Source organism: Phycomyces blakesleeanus (genome assembly GCF_001638985.1).
Source record: "Phycomyces blakesleeanus NRRL 1555(-) unplaced genomic scaffold PHYBLscaffold_1, whole genome shotgun sequence".
Taxonomy (NCBI): Eukaryota; Fungi; Mucoromycota; class Mucoromycetes; order Mucorales; family Phycomycetaceae; genus Phycomyces; species Phycomyces blakesleeanus.
In genome coordinates, this window is record NW_017265134.1 from 4,165,826 (window position 1) to 4,190,538 (window position 24,713).

General features: G+C 36.9%; 4 protein-coding genes across 4 annotated transcripts; 2 read left to right on the forward strand and 2 right to left on the reverse strand.

Moving 5' to 3' along the window:
- Positions 1–1,213: 1,213 nt before the first annotated feature.
- PHYBLDRAFT_103796 (hypothetical protein) lies at positions 1,214–1,486 on the reverse strand (the record flags this gene model as incomplete). The annotated part of the gene is made up of 1 exon (XM_018427792.1): positions 1,214–1,486. A coding segment is annotated over one exon (273 nt), but the record flags the coding sequence as incomplete, so codon positions are not given.
- A 5,015-nt stretch (positions 1,487–6,501) lies between these two features.
- On the forward strand, positions 6,502–15,442 carry PHYBLDRAFT_129715 (hypothetical protein). The gene is made up of 13 exons (XM_018429307.1): positions 6,502–7,060; positions 7,727–8,799; positions 8,901–9,078; positions 9,276–9,406; positions 9,530–9,710; positions 9,822–10,735; positions 10,824–10,977; positions 11,052–11,170; positions 11,250–13,350; positions 13,480–13,875; positions 13,991–14,773; positions 14,914–15,043; positions 15,137–15,442. Exons 1-13 carry the CDS (start codon positions 6,859–6,861, stop codon positions 15,321–15,323), a joined length of 6,549 nt encoding a protein of 2,182 aa, XP_018299534.1. The 5' UTR covers positions 6,502–6,858; the 3' UTR covers positions 15,324–15,442.
- A 2,743-nt stretch (positions 15,443–18,185) lies between these two features.
- On the forward strand, positions 18,186–20,660 carry PHYBLDRAFT_162099 (hypothetical protein; the record flags this gene model as incomplete). Its single annotated transcript, XM_018434561.1, has 5 exons — positions 18,186–18,774; positions 18,901–18,949; positions 19,075–19,520; positions 19,608–19,989; positions 20,618–20,660. 5 exons carry the CDS (start codon positions 18,186–18,188, stop codon positions 20,658–20,660), a joined length of 1,509 nt encoding a protein of 502 aa, XP_018299535.1.
- Positions 20,661–21,628: 968 nt separating this feature from the next.
- Positions 21,629–23,184, reverse strand: PHYBLDRAFT_120964 (hypothetical protein). Its single transcript, XM_018428770.1, has 5 exons — positions 23,102–23,184; positions 22,695–22,867; positions 22,413–22,506; positions 22,157–22,284; positions 21,629–22,029 (listed from the first exon to the last, which is right to left on the reverse strand). The coding sequence occupies exons 1-5, from the start codon at positions 23,119–23,121 to the stop codon at positions 21,779–21,781; spliced, it is 666 nt and encodes a 221-aa protein (XP_018299536.1). The 5' UTR covers positions 23,122–23,184; the 3' UTR covers positions 21,629–21,778.
- Positions 23,185–24,713: the final 1,529 nt, after the last annotated feature.

Sequence of the window (24,713 nt, forward strand, 5' to 3'; positions counted from 1 at the left end):
CATATGTATATATACATACATATGCTAATGAACCACCAGCATGCTGTGTACATCAGCCACACCAACAAACAGTCCGTTCCCGGACCAGAGACCAGTCCGATGGCTCCGAAGCAGCAGCCCTTGAATATGTCTGGATACACATTACATATCAACATACTAACGACAGGCACTATCCTTCTTCTTTCTTGCAGAAATAGACTAACTCTTTTTTCTTGCATTTTGGTAGCTTAATTCGATTGAAACTGTCTGTGCAATTCTGCTTATTTATTTACTTATTTGAGAGGATCATAGTATTCTATTGTATTGTGTTGTGGTGTCTTGCTTGGTTATTTATTTGTCTGTGTGATGTAGCATAGCATTAGCGTAGTGTAGCGTAGTGTAGAATACATATATATGTATATGTGTGAGTGAGTGAGTGAGTGAGTGAGAGAGAGCTATTAGCTCAGTAATACAGCCCTATCCCCTCTCTCTCTCTTTTCCGCCCCCTTTTTATTTTATTTTATTTTATTTTATTTTATTTATATTAAGTTTCTACAAAATTCTTTCTTGACCAAACTATAAAAGATTTATAGGGACCTTGTTGCCTTTAACTTGCTATAGGCTAATAAAACAGATTTATTTGATGTACATACAAGTACAAGTACAAGAACAATTATGTATATGTATATCTCTTTTGCCTACAGATCCCCCCCCCCCCCCCTTTTTTTTTTTTATTCTTTCACCCCCACACTTCCCGTCTAGACAACAACCGCCATTCAAGTAATCACACATATAAGCTTGATGTTTCTTTCACTTATATAAAGGTGAACATTTATATATATATTTATTTATTTGAATCTACAATATATATATATATATATATATATATATATATAAAGAAGAAGAAGAAGAAGAAAAGGCTCTATGGCTTTATAGAACCACAGACAGAAAAGATAAAGATAAAGATAGGGAAAAGGGTATTGGAATCTTACATGTTTTAGAAAAAAAAAAAAAGGACAAAATAACTATAGAAAATTGAGATCTTGTCGATATCCGATTACTTGGATTTATCTTTTCTTTGGCTATATATATAATATAATATAGCGTAATGTGTAACAAAGGTAGGACGAGTGTTAAAAGAAAAAGAAAAAGAAAAAAAAAAGAATGTTAAAGAGCTTATTCTTCTTATTCTTCTTCTTCCTCTTTTTTTTGTTTGTTTGGTTTACTACAGTGACCATGTAATAGGAATACGACCCTTGTCAAATGAGGCAAGTTCGCTAAAGGCAGCCGGGCTAAGATCCATATCTCCTTCGCTGCAACCCGGGCACGAATCGACAATGGTCACATCGACTGATTTACCGCCGTATTCGACAGTGATTTGCTTGCCACAGTAATGACCTTGGGACATCAGGCTACTCGAGAGGGCAGCGATCATGTCGCTCTCATCGTTCTGCTTTCCACAGGACCCCAGACCAGGTTGGTAGAATGTGCCGTCTCCAGAGAAACTTTCGCCACGGCGCTGGATAACAGGTGCAGCGATGGTAGATGTGGACAGGAAGACAGAGAGGAGGACGGAAGCGAGAGTGATTCTAAGCATATTTGTTGTGATTTGTTGTATGTGTATGTGTATGTGTATGTGTATGTGTATATGTATATATGTATATATGTATGTATGTATGTATATAGAAAATGAAGAGGGACTTGTGTTGTCAGAGAAGAATTGAGAAATCAAAGAGGAAAGATGATGAAGAAGAAGAAGGAGAGGTGATAAAGAACGACCAGCGTTTTTATGTATGTATGTATGTATGTATGTAGGGTAAGGTAGGTGGGTAGGTGGGTAAGTAAAGGGTAAGAGGGTGATGTAGAAAAGCAAGCCAAAAAAAAAAAGGTAGGTTTGCTTTTATACTCAAAATTAATTATCACTTTGAATTTCTGTGTTGAATCTATATTATATATATTTATATATAATTATACGCACAATATTATTGGTGGCAAGTGGCAAAAAAAAATCTGAAAGTCTTTTAAGGTGTCTTGACCAATCCTTTACATTTGCTGAGTAAAATAAAACAAACCCAGGTTATACTACTACTATTTTTTTTTTTGCCACTATCAAAAAGGGTTTTTTGTTTTTAGCCTTAAAACCCTCTATTATAATTATATATATATATATATATATATGAAAGTTCTGTTGGTTCTGCACAGTGTGTATCAAGAGTGAGTATGTTATATATTTAATTATTAACCAGCAAGTGCTTATTGTGCCAATCTCGGGCCTCTTGATCGATAATCATTTTGTTGCTATCTTTATTATTATTACTACTACTACCACTACTATTTAGTCAATTAATTAACTCAATTAAGGACAAATATATATGTATATGTATTGAATGATTTTTAATGGTTTTTGAAAATAATATTCAGAAAATACATAGAAATCATAGAGAGAAAGATAATTAGATATCAAAAGAACAAGAGAACAAGAGGATAAGAAAGAATAAGAGATAGATAGCAATAGAAATCTACATCTGTTTTATATATATATGTATTATATACATATAATTGCCCCTCCTGTTTACCTTGAAGAAACCCTTCTTTTCAACCCCTTCTTCTTATCTTTTTTTATAATGTAATGTATTTTGTTCTCAATTCTTAACCAATTATATATATATATATATGTTAGGTGCTTCCATTTACATTTCCTCCTCAATAACTGAAAATGCACAGGCTTATGTCTCTATATTTCAAGAGAACCAAAGTACTACTCCTGACAAGGATTACACATCAAATAAAAGCATTTTTATTGATTGGCTCCCTTTCTATATGTATATTTATTACCATGCAAGTCACCAAAAGAGAGAACAAGAATAGATTTACCTAGATTATCTGTCAAGTACACACAATGTATACTTGGACATTTGAATTAGATATATATATATATATACACACAAAATAGTTGACAGATTATATGAGTACTTTATATATTAATAACAACCTCTTGTTCAAATCATATTATTTCCTTTTTTCCATAAATACAAGCAACATTGTCTTTACTATGCTTGTTTTCTTGTCTATCTTTTTAGTGCCAAGTCTTTTGTACGATATATTCCATTCTCTCTCTCTCTCTTTTTTTTATGGTTTATTTGTTTGTCTGTGTATTTTTAGGGCGGCGATCTGTGTAATGAACTCAAAGAGAAAGCTATATAGTTTATAGTTTGGTTTAATAGCCTTTAAAATACAGAAAAAAAACATTAGTTATGCACTAGCTTACCATGCGTTTTGTAAAGAAACTATAACCAATAAAGCAATTAACCAGTAATTAACAAACCACCCTTTTATATGTATATATATACTTTATAAGATGGCAACCAAATATATGTACGCATGCATTCAAGAAAGATGATCAACCAGTTGTAAAAAAAAAACGTCCAATTAATAGAGTACTTGATATGTATCTCTATTTTCTTTTTTTTTGTATTACATACTTTTGATTATCATATCTACAGATATAATTATATACATATTACAGACCAAGGTTGATCATTGACAAAGTAATAAGGGGAAGGAGAGAGAGAAAGCGAATGATTTTGACAAGTGGCCTAGAACCTACTTTTGTACAAACACTAGAACATATATATATATATATATATTTCATTTTATTTTAGCCTACCAAAAAGAGATAGAGAGAAAATAGCGGATTATCACCGATGTCTAATGTGAACTTGACTATTTTACATAATCAACCAAGGTCTAGAATATTTACGATAATTATGACGGTAATGACGATTATACTTGGTGCCGGTGCCTGGTGCCTAGTGCCTAGTGATTTGTACTCTGTGCTTAGTACTCTGTGCTTAGTGCTTAGTGCTTTATTTATTTAATCTCTTTTTTTTTTACTGTAAAAGCGTAGTAAATGTGGGGTCCAACAACAAATATTACATTGTTCTCTACAGTGACAACAGACATCATAGGCTTCTCAATTATAGAAGAATAAGAAATTAAATTAAATTAAATCATTTTAAATTAGATTAAAGAAAAAACCCCCCCGATTGAAACATATTGAAACATATTAAAATTGATTTGAAACTATTTGAGACAAATTGAAACATAGACTCGCCCTAAAAACTAAAAACTAAAAAAAAAAAAAAGAGAAATAGAATAGGTTTCAAGTATACGGATTTTTGATCAAGATAATTGGTATCACAGATTTGTTTAATTACCGTTATTTTTATGATTTTTTTTTTAGTAATTCTATAGTTTGCAGATCTATGCCTATTATGTCATATTATAAACTGCAAAATATAGCAATCTTCCTGATAATGCTTGCTGTATAACATTGTAGATCGAACAAGAGTTATTTGTATTTGTATTAAATATTCAGCATTTCATTATCCAATTATAATTCAATATCCAGATTTAATACATAAAAGTGACTCTAATTAGGATCAAATATTGCCCTCTTTTTTTTTCACTCTCATCCTCTTTAAATCTTTCTTTTATTACAAAGAAATTTGGATCAAAATAATACTAATTTATTGGTTTAAAGACCAAAGCAGGGCTATCAAGTACGCACATGTACATGGGTTTGCAGGTGACGCACATTAGATGCTGGTATATGTGTATGTTGTGTATGTATCAAAAAAAAAAGAAGAAGAAGGATTTGTGGAGCAGTTTTGATTTAAATTTTATTTTGACCATTTGAGGTGTCCATGGCATATTAATGGTTCTGTATTGCTTTCTATTCAAAGCAATATATTCTCTTGTGATGTATTTACTGATTAATCAATTGATTGTATCATAATGTTGGATGATAGATAAATATCAACAGCAGCAATACTTGTACAGAACATCATCCAATCATACTATTCATTTATCGTTTGAATACTGCGGATTATGACCCGTTTTTGTACCCAGAATATATCTATTGTTTTACACACTACAAACTGGCACACAAGCACACGTACAGACACACCCATAAGAAGACGAAGAAGAACCTGGCATGGTATTTGATATTCTCATAAGAATTAAAGAATATAATCCAATTATATATATGTGAAGATGAATTTCTGCCTTTTTTTTTTAAAAAAAAAAGGGAAATGTTATGGACATGTTGGTGGGACGCTGACAGGACGTGCTAAAGAAGCCAAATTGAATAATTAGAGCATCCACAGCGTTTTATCTAAATCTAAAATCGCATTTTTTTTATTGCTCGAATGTTTTAATGAAGCCCCAAATTTAAATATCCATTAAATAATTGTCTAAAATATTTATTTAGACAAACCGCTGTATATCCTTTCCAAACTATCACAAAAAAAAAAGGGGGGGGGGGGGATTTAATTACTGTGATTTTATGTGAGTGTGCGTAGTAAGATAAATTTGCAAAAATGAATCTATGATTGTCCTTAGCCTTTTCTTTTTTTTTTTTCTTTAAAAAAAAATGGGTGTCTGTATATTTTTGCGGAATTGTTAATTTTTTTTTATAATAGAAAAAATAATTAAAAAAAAAAAATTAAAAAACAAAAAAAACAAAAAAAAAACAAAAATTTAACTTGCTTTTTTTTTTCTCTGTTCAAAAACCAACAAAAATAATAATAATAATATTATATATTGTGTATATATAAATATATATTAAAGAAGACCAAAGAAAAATACTACTTTAAATAAATGTCTGAACAACAAGAACAGACAAGTGGTACTCTTGACTGGCCTCAATTCATAAAGGCCAGAGTCGTCACAGCTATCACGAAATCTAGTGTAAACGACAGAATCGAATTTCTGAACAATGTCCTACTCATTCGTCTTCGTCGCAAAGGTAAAAAAAATTAAAAATAAAAAAAACGAGAAATTCAACAAACAGAGTAGAAACTATTTTTTTTTATTCTTCTTCTTGTATATACCATTCTATTAAATTCTTTCGTTTTCGTTTGTTCATGCTTCATAATTAAGAAAAAAGCAAAAAAAAAAAAGAAAGGGCGATCTCGGTTTTTATAATAATCGTTAATTAATTCTTTTTTTTTTAATATATATTCATCACAGACATGCCAATCGAGGTTCTTCCTGCCCTTCTTCACCTCATCTTCTTAACATACACACGCTACCACGATCGTGCCTCTCGTCTGGCTATTCTCCAGGTACTCAAGGAAATCAACAATTTGAACCCAGAAGTTTTCCAAAAGTCAATCGTACCTGCTTTGGCAAAAGAAGCCGAGAAAATCACCAAGAAATCCTCAAACGGGTGAGTTTTTTTTTGTTTGTTTTTACTGCTATTGTGCACAATTAATGCGTACCATTGTGTACGTGTGTGTGTGCGTAAATACACAAACACACACACACATACAAAAATAAATTAATGAAAATTATACCTATATATATATATATATATATTAATGGTTGCAGTGGTTGCAGTGGTGGTGGCGCAGTAATAATAATATTGATAATATTTACACACTTGATAAATCCCAATGTAATTAACATCCAATAATTGTATATAGAACCGCCGTAACACCCGCTTCAGATCGATTTATCCTATTGACCTGGGTCGATCTCTTGATTTCTCTTGTCATTAACAATTTGTCAGCAAATATCACAGATACACCTATAACTACAGCTGCCAGTAGCTCACCTGTGCTTGGATTATTGATCCAGACCCAAGCTCTTTTGTTGGATAGTTTGGCTACCCCAGACGAAAAGAGGACGATCGGCAAGAGTTCATTTGCAGATGTCAGACGTTGCATTAGACAGAACCACACATTAATCCCAGCATTTTTCGAAATCGCATTCTCAAACGCACAGACCTGTGTACCTCAATACCGCAATGCAGTCCTCATCGGCACCATTGTCGACACCAGTCTGCGGCTAAAGACTGCCACAAACGGCGTCCAGATGGTCGAGGATCAAAAGTCAAAGCTGACCGACTACTACCTCAAAAACATCGTTTCATCCAAAACTCCATCTGTTCCTGAATCAGTCCTGGATTCCTTTAACGATTTCTTCAACAAGGTCATCTCCAGAGACGATTTCGTGCAACAGTACGTGCCTGCCCTAGAGAAGATGATGCTCAGATCCCCCGAAATTGTTTTACCAGGTACGTAAGATTTATATAGATATATAAGCAGTTCATATACCCAAGTACATATCTATATATGTGTATATGTGTATGTGTGTATGTGTGAGTAAATGAGTAAATGAGTAAATGATAGTGTGTGTAAGTGTAAGTGTAAGTGTAAGTGTAAGTGCGAATATGTATATATCAATTAGATGGTCAATGAAGAAAGATAAAGCGAGACTATATACGACACACACGCACAAAAGCACATATCACACATATCACACACCCAGACAATAGATACTTGACTGCAAAAGACATACACTACATACACATATACACACTTCTTTAAAGCACTACTTGAAACAAAAAAGAATCAATTACAACAATAATACATGATTTCAATAATATATTATTTCTTAAACATAATCATAAAAAAAATCCTAAACACCATCATTATCATTATCATCATTATCATTATCATTATCGTCATTATAACCATTATCATCATTACCATCATCATCATCATAATAATAATATTAATAACAACATAACACTGTACACACATAATAATTGAAATGTTTGTTTTTCCTTTCTTTCTTTCTTCTTCTTCTCTCTTTCTCGATCTCTATTCCTACCTTCCTATCTACGTACCTATCATTATATATAAATGTGTGTGTGTAAATCTCTATATCTCTATTGTAGCATTGTCTCGTATCATCCCTTCCTTGTCCTTTGATATTTCCAGCATCTTTGCCGAAAAATGGCTCGAACCTCTCCTGAACCACCTGCGTTCCACATCTGCCGCAGTCCGCACTGGAGCCACCATTCTCTGGAACGCCCTGACCCTGGTGTCACACGAACTCGAACCCTTGACAAAGATCGTCAGCGAACTCACGAAGCTCTTGATTTCCGGTAAGGTTAGTTCCTGGGAACACCGTGTGGTTGTCTACCATGCACTCTCGGCCCTGGCCCAGGCTGCCGAGCCTTTGGTCAGCCAAAAGGCCCTCGAGGGATACTTTACGATGATGGCCAAGGAGTCCAACGAGCAGGCCATGTCTGCTGCGGTCGATGGTGTCGGACGTCACCTGACCGTCCTGATCTACAACGACGAATACTGCTCTTCGCACAAGGACATCGTCGACAAGGCCGTCAAGGTTTCTTCGGAAGGACTTACGGCACCCAAAGCCTTGGTCCGCAAGAGTTGGGCTCTTGCGGTCGGCCACACCCTCTGGGACCGCAAACAAGACACCATCCAGACCAGCCAGACCTTGAGCGCCAATGTGATCAAGTACCTCCAGGCTCTTTTCACAACCTTTGACAAGATTTCCGACAAGCCTCTTGTCTGGAAAGACGGACCTCTGGAAGCCTATGTTCTGGTTGCCGTCATCTCGGGTCGCCTCGAACAGTGGCCTACTTTACCTCAGCCGGTAACCGACCTGCTCAAGAAACACAAGTATCCTTCGTCGGTCTTGGTCACCACACCCAAGCCGAGCTTCTTGCTCTGGGACCGCATCTACACAAAGGCAATCGCTCCCGAAGAAGGTCTCTGGCTGGTCAGAGCTCTGACAAACGTCTTTGAAAACGAGATCCAGGCATCTTTGGAAAAGAGCGGAGCTGGATACCTCTGCGCACAGGCCTTGATCTGGATCATCACCAGCCATCCCGAACACACCGTCAGAAGAGCAGCATACGAAGAGACATCGGTCATTTCTGCCAAGAAGCCCGAGATGCTCTGTACATTTATGAAGCTAGCCCTGAAGCAGTGGTTATTGGATGTAAGTTCTTTCTTTCTTTCTGTTTTGTTATAAGCAAAATATTGAATATTCATTAATCACTTTAATTTTTTATTCTTAAAAAAAAAAAGATTGAACAAAAGACAAAGGATTCTACTGCAGTTGCTGCCCACAGTGCCGAAAACTTCAACTCTGAACTTTCTACTTATCGCCTTGCCAGTGTATTGAAGACCATTACTTCCTTTGACCGTGACATTCCTGCCGAAATCAAAAAAAAGGAATTGGTAGAGCTTATGATCTTGTCTCATCACAAATATATTGGTATGCACTCTATTTTTTTTTTATTATTATTAGTTATATATATATATATATATATATAATATTGAAATAACAATTGAAACTTACCTAAATACCTTTTATTATTATATATAATTTATGACCACCTTTATAACCGTAACCACGACTACGGTTATGATCATGTCAACAAATCTACAACTTATTTTTTTAATGATAATCAGCTTCTCCTTCTGACAAGTACAACTGGATCACTTTGGTTCAACGTGTAAATGTTGACCCTGGAAAGTTGGTCAAGACTCACTTTGAGAGAATCAAGGATATTTTGATGGAAACTCTTCTTGACAGAAAAAAGGTATAATTGACTCATCAAAATTAGACTGAAATACAATACATGTATTCGAGTTTTGTTTTTGTTTTATATCAGCAATCAATTACTAAATCTTTTTTTCTTTTCTTTCTTTCTTTCTTTACTTAGTCCGAGTTGTTTTATGAAGCAGCCATTTCTGCAATCTCCACCTTGGTGTTCATTTCACCAAACTCGATCCCTGCATTTATAGATATCATCAAGGCAAACCTGGACACTAGTCTGATGAAGGGTATCAATGAATTGGAGTACAACATCTGGCAGACTCCTGCCGATCAGGTTTATGTTGATGGTAAAATACTAATATCAAAACCTATAACACTTAATCCTATAAACAAACAAGACATACATACATACTTATTAAATTTATACTTGCTGCCCTTTTTTTTCTGTTGATATCTAGTTCTCAAAAAGAACAAGTCTGTTGTATCTGACAACCGTAACCGCAAGGGATACGAAGACCAAAAGTGGGAAGAGGAGCTGCGTGCCGAGCTGGCCAAGAAGAAGGGTATCACCACCGCCCAGAAGCTTACCCGTGAAGAGCAGGTCATTCTTGACGCCCAGCGTAAAAAGGAACACGAGATCCGCGACCACGTGCAGCAGGTCTACGAAAAGATCACTCTCGGACTCCACATCGTGCGTGCCCTGGTCTCCGGCAATGTCGAGGCACTCTCGGACCACCTTGTTATCCTGGTGCGCGTCCTGCTTGACCTGGCCACCAAAAAGAATGCCGGTCTTTTGGTCGGCCACGACATCACCAACACTTACCTCCAGATCGGCCTCTGCGTCACCGATAGCATTCTTCCGATCCGTGAAGCCATCGGTCTGGCCACCTTGCGTTCCAACAACGTAGACCAGATCCCGTCCCGCTGGCTCGACGAGCCCCTGGGAGACCTGGTGGCCCGCATTCTTTATCGCCTGCGCTTCATCACCGAAAGCCAGCCTTTGCCACCTTCGTCGTTTGCCTACTGTTTCCCCGTACTCCAGCAGGTGCTTGTCCAGGGCGGCATCGACTGTCCCGAGGACGAGGACGAGGACAGCGAAAATGAGTTGGCCCAGATCACCATGGCGATCGACATCATTGGCTTCCACTGCCCCCAGGGTGACTCGACAATCTTGCCTCGAAAGGAGATGATCAACGGTCTGTTGCTGAGCATCAAGGAGTACCCCCAGTGCACCAAGAGCGCCAAGTTGGCCTTGATTTCCTTGTGTGAGGCCATGGCCGACAATGTCACTCTTGATGAAATCAATGCCTTGCTCAACGGTCTCTTGTCAAACGAATCACTTGTTCGCCATGCAGCTCTACAGGGTTTGGAGGTAAGAAAGAAACTTAATTTATAAAAGCACACACACATTATATATTTATATTTACAATAAATTTACTAAATTTTTTTTTTCTCTTTAGCTTCTTGATTTGACAGATATTGACTACTCACCCGAACTTTGGGTCGCATGTCACGATGACAATGAGACAAACGCCGAGTTGGCAAAGATCCAATGGCAAGACAATGCCATGGAGGTTGACGAGGCTTACAAAGGACAATTGCTGGACTATGCTGGTAAGTACATCTTATTCATTTAGAAAGAAAGAGAAAGAGAGAAAATCAAAGGTACTGACCGACTTTGTATTTAGTTTCCGACATTGCCTTTGTCAGATCTGCTGCCAGTCGATCCATTGCTGAGGCATTAGAACACTATCCTGAAACTGCCACTGATACTCTCGAGGCCATCTATGCCTTGTACAAGAAAAAGGTACATATACACATATATACAAAAAAAAGATGATCAATAAACTAAAGAAAACAAAATCAATAAATAAATAAATGTATAGGCTGCTCCTCTTGATCCTGAATTCGATCAATACGGCATGGTCATTCCCGAAACTCTCAACCGTCAGGACCCCTGGCAAGCACGCTCTGGCTTGGCCATCACATTAAAGGCCTCTGCTCCTTACATCTCGCTCGAAGACGCCCTGAGCCTCTCCAGATTCCTTATCAACGACGAGGCCCTGGGTGACCGCGACGAAGGTGTCCGCAAGCTGATGGTTGAAGCCGGTCTGGCCGCAATCAAGACCTACGGCAAGGACTCTGTCCAGGACTTCCTGAAGATCTATGAGACCTACCTCAACACCAAGGCTCCTAACAACCAGACCCATGACTACATTCGCCAGTCAGCCGTCATTCTCTACGGCGGTGCTGCGGGTTACTTGCAACAGGGCGACCCCAAGGTCCGTACTGCGGTCGACAAGCTCATCGAGACTCTCGAGACACCTTCCGAGGTCGTCCAGAGTGCCGTGTCCGAGTGCCTTCCACCTCTGATCAAGATGATCAAGGAAGACGTGCCCGCGATTTCCGAAACCTTGTTGGACAGGCTGTTCAGAAGCGAAAAGTACGCCGGTCGCCGTGGTGCGGCCTATGGTCTGGCTGGTGTGGTCAAGGGCCGTGGTATCACTGCGCTCAAGGAATGCAGCATCATGTCCAAGCTCAAGGACGCCATTGATTTCAAGCGCCCTTACGAGTACAAGCAGGGTGCCCTGTTTGCATTCGAGACTCTGTCGGCTACTCTGGGCCGTCTGTTTGAACCCTACATCATCCAGGTCATTCCTCTTCTTCTTGTTTGCTTCGGCGACACCAACCTCGACGTCAGAGAGGCCACCTCAGATACCGCGCGTGTTATTATGAGCAAGATCAGTGGTCACTGTGTCAAGCTCATCTTGCCCTCGATCCTGACCGGTCTCGACGACCGCCAGTGGCGTACCAAGAAGGCCTCGGTCGAGCTTTTGGGTGCCATGGCCTACTGTGCCCCCAAGCAGCTCTCTGTGTCTCTTCCGAACATCATTCCTCGCATTACCGAAGTCTTGGCCGACACCCACGCCCAGGTCCAGACCGCCGCCAACCGCTCGCTGCACCAGTTCGGTGAGGTGATCAGCAACCCCGAGATCCAGGAGCTTGTGCCTGTCTTGCTCGAGGCTCTGAGCGACCCGAACTCAAAGACCATGGGTGCTCTGTCTGCTCTTCTGCGCACCTCGTTTGTCCATTACATCGACCCGCCTTCGCTGGCCCTGGTCATGCCGATCCTCGAACGTGGTCTGCGTGAGCGCGGTACCGAAGTCAAGACCAAGGCTGCCCAGATTGTCGGCAACATGGCTTCGCTGACCGACCAAAAAGATCTGATTCCTTACTTGCCCTTGGTTTTGCCGGGCGTCAAGGCTGTCCTGGCCGACCCTGTTCCGGATGCCCGCGGCACGGCCGCAAAGGCGCTCGGCTGCCTGGTCGAGAAGATGGGCGAGGACAACTTCGTCGGACTTGTGCCCGAGCTGTTGGATACCCTCAAGACCGACACCGGCAGTGTCGACCGCCAGGGTGCTGCCCAGGGTCTTTCCGAGGTCCTGGCCGGTCTTGGTCTCGAGCGCCTGGACGGTCTGTTGCCCGAGATCATCTCGAATGCCGACAGTCCTCGTGCCTATGTCCGCGAAGGCTTCATTTCGCTCCTCATTTACTTGCCTGCAACCTTTGGCACCCGCTTCCAGCCTTACCTGGGCCGCATCATTCCTCCGATCCTGGTCGGTCTTGCGGACGAGTCCGAGTTCGTGCGCGAGGCCTCACTGCGTGCCGGTCGCATGATCGTGACCAACTATGCCACCAAGGCTGTCGACCTGTTGCTGCCCGAACTCGAAAAAGGTCTGTTCGACAACAACTGGCGTATTCGCCAGAGTTCGGTCCAGCTTGTCGGAGATCTTCTGTTCCGTATCACTGGTACAGTTGGTCCCAAGGGATCCAAGGGATTGGGTAACTACGAAGAAATCAAACCCGATGACGATGGTGATGAGGATTACGGAGCCGACGAAGGAAAAAAGAAGCAGTTGTTGGATATTCTTGGCAAGGAGAGACGCGATCGTATTTTGGCTGCCCTTTATATTGTTCGCCAGGATGGTAAAGTACCAATATTATTATTATTATTATTATTATTTGTCTAGTATTCCAGAATTTTATTGCTTTTTTTTTAATTTATTTATTTATTTATATTAACTTTTTTTCTCTTTCTTTTCTTTCTTTCTGTAGCTTCTGGTATTGTTCGCCAGGCTTCTCTCCAGGTCTGGAAGGCATTGGTTAGCAACACTCCTCGTACCCTTAAGGATATTTTGGGTACTATGATGTCGATGATTATTGCCAATCTGTCGAGTGACAATTACGAGCAGCGCGCAGTGGCTGGTCGTACCTTGTCCGAACTTGTTATCAAGTTGGGTGAGAATGTATTCACCGAGACCTTGCCTCTTCTTGAAGAGTGCATGGATTCCAAGGACGAGGCTGTACGAATGGGTGTCACTGTTGCATTCAGTGAGATCATGGCTGCTGCAGGAAAGGTCCAGGTGCTTGACTTTGCTGAACGTATTATTCCTACTATCCGCAAGGCATTGTGTGATCCCTCAGCTGAGGTCAGAGAAGCTGCTGCTCAAGGTAAGAGAATAAATCAAATGCATATATGTACTTTTATTAACAAAAACTCAATTTTCTTTTCTTTTCTTTATTTATTTATTATTATTATTATTATTGTTATTATTATTCTTATTAGCCTTTGACACTCTTCACCAGAACGTTGGTGCCAGAGCCATTGACGATATTCTTCCATCTCTACTCAACCAGCTCGAGTCATCGGACGATTCTTCGGTCTATGCACTTTCGGCACTCAAGGAAATCATGGCTGTCCGTGCTAACGTGGTCTTCCCTGTCCTTATCCCAACCTTACTGGCTGTCCCGATTACTGCGTTCAACGCACGTGCCTTAGGATCGCTTGTCACAGTTGCCGGTTCTGCACTGAACAGACGCCTGACAACCATCCTGTCTGCGCTTGTGGAGTCTAGAATGGTCGAAGAGGACGAGGAGGTCCTGGAGCAATTGACGATCACGACCAACACCTTGATGATGTCAATCGAAGACGAGGAGGGACTTGATACTCTCATGACCACTCTCCAGGAATACGTCCGCAGTGACTTCCCCGAGAAGAGAGCCTGTGCATGTGACATCACGGCTGCATTCTACACCCAGAGTGAGCTCGACGCATCAGAGTATGTGCCTAACTGGCTTGATCTCTTGATCACCCTCCTCGGTGATCGTTCGCCAAAGGTCGTGCCTGCTGCCTGGAGAGCACTCAGCGCAATCACAAAGTCTGTCCCCAAGGACGAGTACGAAGAACTTGTTGCACCTGTCCGCAGATCCGTTCGCCGTGTTGGTGTTGCTGGCTGTGATGTTGCCGGTTTCTGTCTCCCCAAGGGTATCAGCCCTATTCTGCCCATCTTCTTGCAAGGTCTTATGTACGGAAACACAGAGTGCCGTGAATTGTCTGCCCTTGGTGTTGGTATGTAAATCTGCCTTTTTTTTTTTGTTACTAACCGAAAAAAAAAACAAGAGACACATAAATGACATTGTGATATGATATATGTATATAGTTTTAGTACCAATACTGATACTAATACTAATGATAATACTTTATATTAGGTGATCTCATTGATCGTACATCACCTGATGCTCTTAAGCCATTTGTTACTCAAATCACTGGTCCTCTCATTCGTATTGCTGGTGATCGTCATCCTTCCCAGGTCAAGGCTGCCATTTTACAAACATTGAGGTAAGATATCCAACTATCTATCTATATATATATACAAATGACATGAATTGCTTTAATATTCAATATTAATAATAATCATTCTTTATTTTATAGTTTGCTTCTGACAAAGGTACCAATGCACTTGAGACCATTCATGCCTCAGCTCCAGCGTACCTTCACAAAGGCTATTTCTGATGCTACTGATGACCTTGTGCGTGAACGTGCCGAAGAAGCACTTGAGCTGTGGAAGAAGATTGGCTCAGCATCTGCTCGTCCTGAAAAGAAACCTCTTGCTGCCTAAATCAGACCAACAAAGCAATGAATGAACATGAAACAATTACAACTACACTCCACTACACTACGCTACACTAAAACTACATTACAATACTATATAAAAAATACTAAAAAAGAAATCTTTACAAAAAATTATAAATGAAAAAAGATTGTTATAATTCTAAACACACAAACAAAAATGCATACATAAATACATATATACATACACCAATGTACATGTTATAAAGAAAACCTGGTTCTTGTTCCGTATCTGTCTCTGTCTCTTTACAGCCCATATACGCTTATATATCTATATAACGCATTTGGCTACTATTACTGACTATTAAGAATAACCTTTAATTATAATGATGATGATAATGATATGTCAAATGGTCTGGTTGCTCTTGTGTTATAACATCATGAGTATAGATGACATGTAGAAATCATCACATTCAAACAAATCCAAGCCTTATTTTGTTTTTGTTTTTGTTTTGACAAGAGTTGGGCTTGATAGTAAGATATACAATTGATCTTTATCTTGAGTTTTTTTTTTTTTAAGAAAATAAAATATTTGAACACAAGGAATTAGGACACACAAACGTTCAGTGTCTGTGCAAAGCCAAACAACCAAAAGAGAGAAACACACGTACATAATTCTTATCCAATAATAATAATAATAATAATATTAGTATTAGTACTAGTACCAAGAAATGATTATCTATCTATCCACTAATCTGTGTATATGTGTAGAGCAAGTATTTGATAGCCTTTTCCCTTTAGATAAACATCTATTTTATTATCAGATTTTCAAGAAATAATTTATTTATTTATTTTTTTTGGTTCAAAAATTTGGGTAAAAATAAAATGATGTCTTCTTTTTTCTTTTTGGATACTCGAACATAATAAAATAAGTCTAAGCTTCTTTCACTCTATTTATTTTTTTGAGTTTCTGGTTTGCATTTTTGTTTTAATAAATCCAAATATATAAATAACTAAATAAATAAATAAATAAAATGTAAGACGTTCTTGTGTATCGACCTCAAGTTCTTGATAGCCAATAATATCAAAAAAATATATCTATCTTTATGCACAAATGTGTCTCACCTAACCCACTGTCTTCTCCCATGCACCAACAAAAAAATCCGGAGTAACAAGTAACAAGTAACAAGTACAACAAGTAAAGCACGTACAACATATAAATATAAATATAAAAAGGAGTGGGGATAACCAAAAAAGAAAATGGTAGGGTAGGGTAGGAGAGGGTAGGAGAGGGATAAACCATTAGAAACAGATGTAACTCTTCTTCTTCGTCTTTGTTAACACGTGAATTGACATACAATGAACAAAAGAATATACCTATTGTGTTCCTTGTTTCTTCTTTTTTTTCTTTTCTTTTCTTTATCCGTGAAGATCTCTAGTATATTTATAAATCCAAACACAAATATATATATATATAATCCTTTTTTTTTTAAAAAAATAAAATAAAATAAAGAAAGAAAGAAAGAAAGAAAGTTTATACAATAGTACTGATAAAGATTATAAAATAAAATAAAAAATGCATCTTTATTATCCGCCAAAACTATATGTGTATTCTTGTCCTTTGTAGACCAGTCAATTTTTGATGTTCCCAGCCAGGGGACCGTGCACGCGGTAAAGAAGTTTGGGAGGATAACAACCAGAGAATATTTGTATACATATTTATATATTTATATGTGTGCGTATAGGTCGTAAGTTGTAGGTTGTGAGTGTAATTATAGAATAACCAAAAAAGAAAGTAAGAGAAGGAAAAAAAAACACTGTATCAAGAGGGTACCCCTGGTTAGCCTTCTTATCTTTATTTTATTTTATTTTATTTTTCCTTTAGTTCTCGTGTCAGTGATACTATTACTTTTTGGTTAATATATTTCTTACTATAGGTTCGTAGATTTATATATATATATATGCGTTTGTGTGTGTGTGTTTCTTTTCGATCTACTCCCTGAATAAACAAGGAGTATCTATGATGATAAATTACTCTATTAAAAATTAAATCTTTAATCATCACCATAGTTACTGTTATCGTTGTTTTGTTATTACTATTATTTAATAAAAAGGAGATTGATAATAAATAATAATATATATATATATATATATAATGTTGTCTCTTGTTCTGGATGTCATGGCAACACAGCTGACCTTTCGGAGAATGTAAACTAGACAGGATGGTTACTATGTTCCGACCTTGCCGAAAATAAAAAATAAAAATAAAAATAAAATCAGTGTTGCACACACGTACACACAAACTTTTTTTTTTTTTTGGTTGCCAATAGTAACAAAAAGTTAATATCTAGTTTCCTAGCGACAGATTATTTTTTTTTCTTTAAAAGAAGAGGAGGAATAGTTGAATATATAAATAAAATAAAAATAGCTCCAACCAATTGTCGATTTCTTGAGGATATACTTTTATTTTGATATCTGTATATATATTTAGATCGCTATTGTTTCCAAGGAGATAGACCTATAGAAATAAATAAATAAAAGAAAGAAAGAAATAAGAGAAGAAGAAAAAAAAACATTGTAGAATTTGGTAATTTCCAAATGAAATCCATTGGCTTCAAACTCCATAGCTCCAAGAGAGAAAAGAAAGAAAAAAAAACCCTTGTTTTTTTTCCCTTTCAATCGGACATCACAATTGCTATTCTAGAAATCACATGTCAAAGAGCAAACTCATAGTATTTAAACATATAATACTAAAAAAATAAAAAAAGAAAGAAAGAAAGAGATAATACAAATATAAATATTCATCAGAAATTCCTCCTTTGGTCCATTAAAGAAAACTATCTATTCATCTATTCATCAAGCAATCCAAGCATTCATTCATCCAATCAATTATATTTCTTATTTTGTTTCCATGACTTCCTTTGTGTCTTCAATACTTCACCACTCGGCAAACAAGCTAGATGATATGTCATTTCTTGGAAAGTCAAGCAAACGGAAACCAACACCTCAATCTCATCAACATCAACATCAACATCAACAAAGAACTTCGAATCTATCTCGATTCGCTCTTCCTGAATCAGACTCTGATGTCAGTGCACTAGTTTACCACGCCCAATCCAGAACAGCGGCAACAACAATGGCTGCTTCACAACCACAGGCACAGGCACAGGCACAATCTCAATCCCAATCGCACTTACAATCGCCTCCACCATACAACCATAGCCCTCACTCTAGTCCTGTCCCGTCTCCTAGCACATCATGGACTTCGGAAATGAGTTTCCTAGCTGAAAAAATTAGAAACGACACTGCTGCTCTAATGGGCAGCAGTAATAGTAATAATACCAATAACAGTAAACAGGCCGCAAACCTGGATCGTCGAAGTATTTCTCAGGGCATGAAATTGGTTTCTATTGCGGCTGATGAGTATGACGACGGCAATGAGTCGGTTGCTTTGGATATCTATTTGACGGGTCTGGATAAAATATTAATGGCCTTGCCAAGTAAGTTTCACAAACCCACAAAAGACCACAATAAAATATACATAAATGCATATATTTTTATGTACAATTATATGTACATCTAAATGTTTTATAAATCTTGTCTCATCTCATTGGTTGTCTTAATAGACAAGACCGATCCAAAGACAAAGTTGGCTTTACGTGAAAAACTATTTAGGTAAATTTCTAAATTAACTACTATTAGTTTCAATATATAATATATAATATATATTTATCCTGACACTTTTCCTGTTTCTAAAACACGTTTTTATATTTATTATATTTATTATTATTTGGACACAGCGTGGAAGAACGTGTGGGTATCTTGAACCTTGGCGCACAACATAGCCAGAAACAGCAACAAAAGCAGAGATTGTCGATCCAAGCCTCAACCGAGCAGCCACACATTGTCACACACAATGAACCAAGGGCGTTTCTTGAGTCTTCAAACCTCCTTTCTAGGATTACAAATACCATGGGGGTCATTAGCAATATCAAGAATCATGCTTCCCAATATGGCAGCCAAGACTTGCCAGTAGTATCATCATCATCACAATCAGTAGAACAACAGCAGCAGCGACAGCAAAGAAATAATAGATCCGAAACTTATCAACAGACCACCACGCGTTCGTCTCCTCCTATCATGACATCTTCCTCTGATCCTATCCATCGCTTTAAGCGATTCGGTCAGCTGATGATTAGCACTTCGGTATCCTGTGCCGTAGCAGTCAAGCGATCTCCTTTGCCAGGTAATAAAACCTATATATATAATTTATCTGTGAAATGAAAATATCGTGCTTATAAATTTTGTATTTCAATACAATTTTTATATTTAGATATTTTGTACTTCTTATTTGGATATTTCCTGCAACTTCTTCTTTGGCTGGATACCCAGTACAACATCATCCAAAAGATCCAGAATTTTATGATCGAATGTGTCAAACTGCTTCTGGAGGCTGATGAAGAGTACCGGCTGCATGAGTATATTTCAGAGGCACTCTACATGTTGTTTGCTGCTAGTCTCAAAGCTGCTGTTGCATTCAAGGAGGCGCCTAGCTATCAAGTTCCACAACAGAACAACAGAAACAGTTCAAAAAGACATTCACACTACAGCGAATTACCACAGAAACAACCAGAGGCACAGATTGAGTATTATTCAACAGAGATTGCACAACCTTTACCTCCACCCCAGAGTTCGAGTTGGGTACGGTCACTGTGGTAAAAAAAAAATACAAATGCTGCCAAACCAGAAAAAGAACAAAAAAAATTTCATTCAAACAAATGCACAAACATACAAACAAACACAAGCAACTACAATACACTACACTACAATACAATACGCACCACAGCACGAACACACAAGAAAACCATCAAACAAACAAACAAACAAGTTCATTCATATACATCCAGACCATACTTCTTCATTGAAAATCAACAATTGGTACACAGCAAATATAAACTCACTCACAGAAAGAGTGATAGAGATATAGAGATAGATAAAAGGAAGGAAGGAATGATGGTGGTAGGGGAGGTTTTACTATATTTCCCCACCATTATTATCAAGAGCAAAACGAAATCTATTGAGACCAAAAAAGAAAGAAACATGCACAAAAACAGACAAAAACTTATTACAAAGATGTACATATCTCAATTATAGCAGTGCTATTGAGTTTATAACTTGGTTGGATCAAATCTTTTTTATTTTTTATTTTTTTTTATTCTTCATTTCCATTCCCCACTCTCTCTTTTTTTTATATATATTATTATTTTCATTTTATTCAAAATTGAACCATTAATTCTTCTTTTGTTTCAAAAACAATAATAATATTAATCATATTAATTATAGTATTAAGCTGTCTTATTGTCTTCCTTTTTCATTGAGACCATAATACAAAAAAAAACCCTACTTTTGGTTGGGCTTATCTTAATTATCATTATCATGGGTTTTTGATTGTTGTGTGTGTTTTTTTTTTTTTTAAAAAAAGAGTACAAAATAATAATAATGAGAATTGTGCGTCATTTTGCTAGTCAATAAAATATCTGATTTGTACACAATAACACAATAACATAGTAACCCAGTAACAATGAATGAGTGGATTAAGTGTATTTGGCTATTGGTCAATTTGTCGAATATATATATATATATAAATAAATAAATATTATCTCTCTCTGTATGTGTGTAATTACCTTGATGAATTACTACTACCTACAGACCATTACACTATAATGCGGTGTATTATAATGTACTATAGTGTGCTATAGTGCACTGCATTGTACTATACTGTACTATAGTGCATTATAGTGTACTGTAGATTTTGCTTGTTTTGATGTACAAAATACACCTTTTACAGAAATCATTAGCGCCTCTCTTTGTCGCCTTCTCCTTCTTTTTCTTTGTCCAAAACAGTGTAACCAAAGCGGAAAGCCTTTCAATTTCTTTCTTTTTTTTGTTTTTTTTTTGTTTTTGGCTCTTCCACGGTTGTAGTACGACATATTATTTCTTAATCATAATAACCATAGTAAACCAAGAATATGCCTTTCTCATTGAGAAAAAAAAAGGCCTAAAATAAGAAGACCTTGTACAATACATATATATTGGTTGTGGTGGTAGTTCCTCAAACAAAACGGAAATAAAAAGGCATGTCAATTTATATATCCATATTTATATTTTTGCCCACAAGAATATGTGTTTTGTCATTGTAATTGTAATTAATCTCACAGTTACTTTTTGTTGTTATTGTTGTTGTTGACACATACGATAGAATAAAAGTACTTTATACAAAATAGACATAACTGGCTTATATATATATATATATATATATATGTAGTTTTGTATCACTACTAGTATTACTTCTTTACTGTATATATATATATATATTTGGTTTTTTATTTTTTTATTTTTGGAGAGATGGAGAGATGAGGAGAAAAGCTAGAGATATAGGTAGATGTAAGAACGGAGGTAAAGAGGTAGAAATAGAGAGAGATATGAATTTGGTGGTAAAGGCTTTCATGAAATAACCCCATTCTTACTCATGGTGTCAATGAGTTCTTGGAGTGGTTGAGTTTCTTTCTTGTCGAGCAAGTCAAATTCTCTGGCGAATGAAATGAAGTGAGCAAACAGTGAATTGAAATGAGGTTCTTCATGTAGTGAGAGAATCTTGTCATAGTGGTGGTGGTAAATGTGAGCAAACAGACGGAAAAGCTGGCTAAACACCTTTCTCACAGCAGCAGGCATTTCACGAGCAGGGAAGTCTCGACCTATCAAAATTTTAATTATAAAAGAAGAAATGATTTTTTTTTGTTAAAGAGAATATGGATATATATATATATATATATATAGATAGATGTTTGTAGAGCTTATCTTTAATTTTGTTCTTTCTTTTACCTGCTTTTGTTGGGAATAAGGATTCATCATCTAGCAAATTTTGTATGCTTGCTGTCATGAAATCAATGTATTGAGGTGCAGGAAGCTTGACTTTCTTTGACACTGAATCTGACCAGGTATATTCGACTCTGTAATTAAATATAGACCCACACAAATATTGACAGGTCATTACAATTTTAGATTCTTCCCCCCCCCCCCCCCCCCCCCCCTCTCTCTCTCTTTATCTTTACGAACAAAAGCATTAATATCAACTAACCCTGGACCTCCAGACATAGTAGGGCAACTCTGGGCAGTACAAAAGTCGTTGATTGATCCATAGACCAAGTTAAGGCAGTTGAAGAATTCAAAGGCTATGAAAAATAAGCATAATCATATTTTAGAATTAAAATGTATACTCTACGCCATAATCGCACAAATACACACACACACACACACACACACACAAATTCCAACTACCATAACCATCGCCATCACCATTGCCAAAGAAAAAGCAAAAAGAAAGAAGATATATATATATATATATATATATAGAACTTACTATTGAATGCAAGCCATTCATTGACATCAACATATTTGGGAAGTTCTATAATCGTCTTGAAGTTTCCCTTTACAAGCATGTGCGTTACATATGGATTGCACAAAAAGAGTGGCTTGCTCTGAGATGTGCTTGATGATTTACTCTTGGCTGCCTTGTTACGTTTTCCACCGAGACTTGATGAATATAAAACATGAAGATTGTGTATATTGTTTTTTTTTATTTTATTTTTAAATATTTATTAGTACACAATAATTATTCAATTCAATTCACTTCTTCTTCTTCTTGTTGATGCTGTTTGATATTATGGTTGACTTTACTTCATCATAAATGACTATCTATACATGTATGTGCATAATATACAATCTATATTTTTTCTTTTTCTTCTTTTTTCATTTTTCGAGAATTACCTAAAGTTGAGAAAGCTCATTATGATGATGGAGTATACAGATGAAGAGTTTTTTTTTTATGTTTTATTTTTTGGGACACGTTGACCTTAAAGCTAATATATATATAAGAGGGCAGGAAATTTGATGAAGCGTTCAGTAACTTGGTGTGACGCGACCGTTTAAGTTTTTTTCAAATCCGCCATTTATAAAAAAAATATATATATATATATAATAATTTTACAAACTCCTGCAAAAAAAAAATTCATTAATTAATTAAATTTTCGTTTTATAATTTATTTCTTTGCAAGATATATATATATATATATATACTATAATATAGTATAGGTTGTATGAGTAACTGCGGGTATGAAGTAGCAAGTATCAACAGCTAAAATATCAATCGAGTTGAGTTGAATTGAATTGGATTGAAGCGAAGCGAAATGAATTAAAGTAATATCTTCTGTTCTATAGCTATATTTATATTCCCATGTGTGTTTCCATAGCAAAAGCCAGTTTGATTTTCCTTCAAGAGAGGAATATATTATAGATTTCTGACATATTTAATATCATTAATATTTTTTGAAAAATTAAATAAGCTTATTGGAATTGAGAAAAGAAAGGTCTTCCTTCTTTCCTTTATATATATTTGTCACTCATTTAAATGGTTTGACTCTGTCAGCAAAACTAAAGTAATAAAAATCAATAAAAACATATATATATATATAGATAAATTATATAGCCTTAATTCACAGGTTTCTTGGAAACCAAAGAAGAACAAGAAACCAAAGGAAAAGCTAATATTTTTTTTCTATTGAATTTTTTATCGGCTGGTATAAGTTTTCTACCAAAGACAAAATGGAATCCAGGTCGTTGCGTCACAGCAAGAAGGTGTAATTAGCAATAAAGGTTTCGTGCCTGTCAATCAATTATTATTTTTCTTGTATTGGGTTTAAATAAAGATAACCAAGGCTTTACAAGTTACCACTACTACAACTTACTTTATTTTATTCTACTGTTTCTCTTTCTTTATTTCTCTTGGTCGCTTTAATACTCTTGTGTCTTTATTTTATTTCGTACACAAACCAAACAAGCCGACCAACTAAAGAAAAGAAAAAGAAAAAAGATTAATGGCATTGACGCGTGGACTTGTCGATATATTTGTTCTTGCTTCGGCAACCACAAAGATTGGCTATTCGTTCCTGGGAAGCCAGTCTAGTGCACTCAGTCACCACATCAAGACTTCGAGTATATTAAACCCAACCACAAACACAGCCACAGACGCAAATACAGCTACGGCCACAGCCACAGCCACAGCTACAGACGCATCAACATCACCAGGACAAATAAAGGAGACCATACTTTATTCTCCACCTGAGCACATTGAACTCAATGCAACCATAAAAGAATCGATCCAAACCGAATCCTCAAAAATCAACAGCAGCACTTATCAATCCAGTCCTCTTGACACAACTCAATCTCACACTCCTCTCAATTCAATAATCGAACAGGCAATCGATGTCCAAGTCACCAGTCTACAAAAAAAGACAACCGCCCCTGAACCCGAGAAACTGGTTGAACCAGTTACTACAATCTTGAAAGAAAACGTACTCCAAAAGTCAACTGTTTCCGCCAC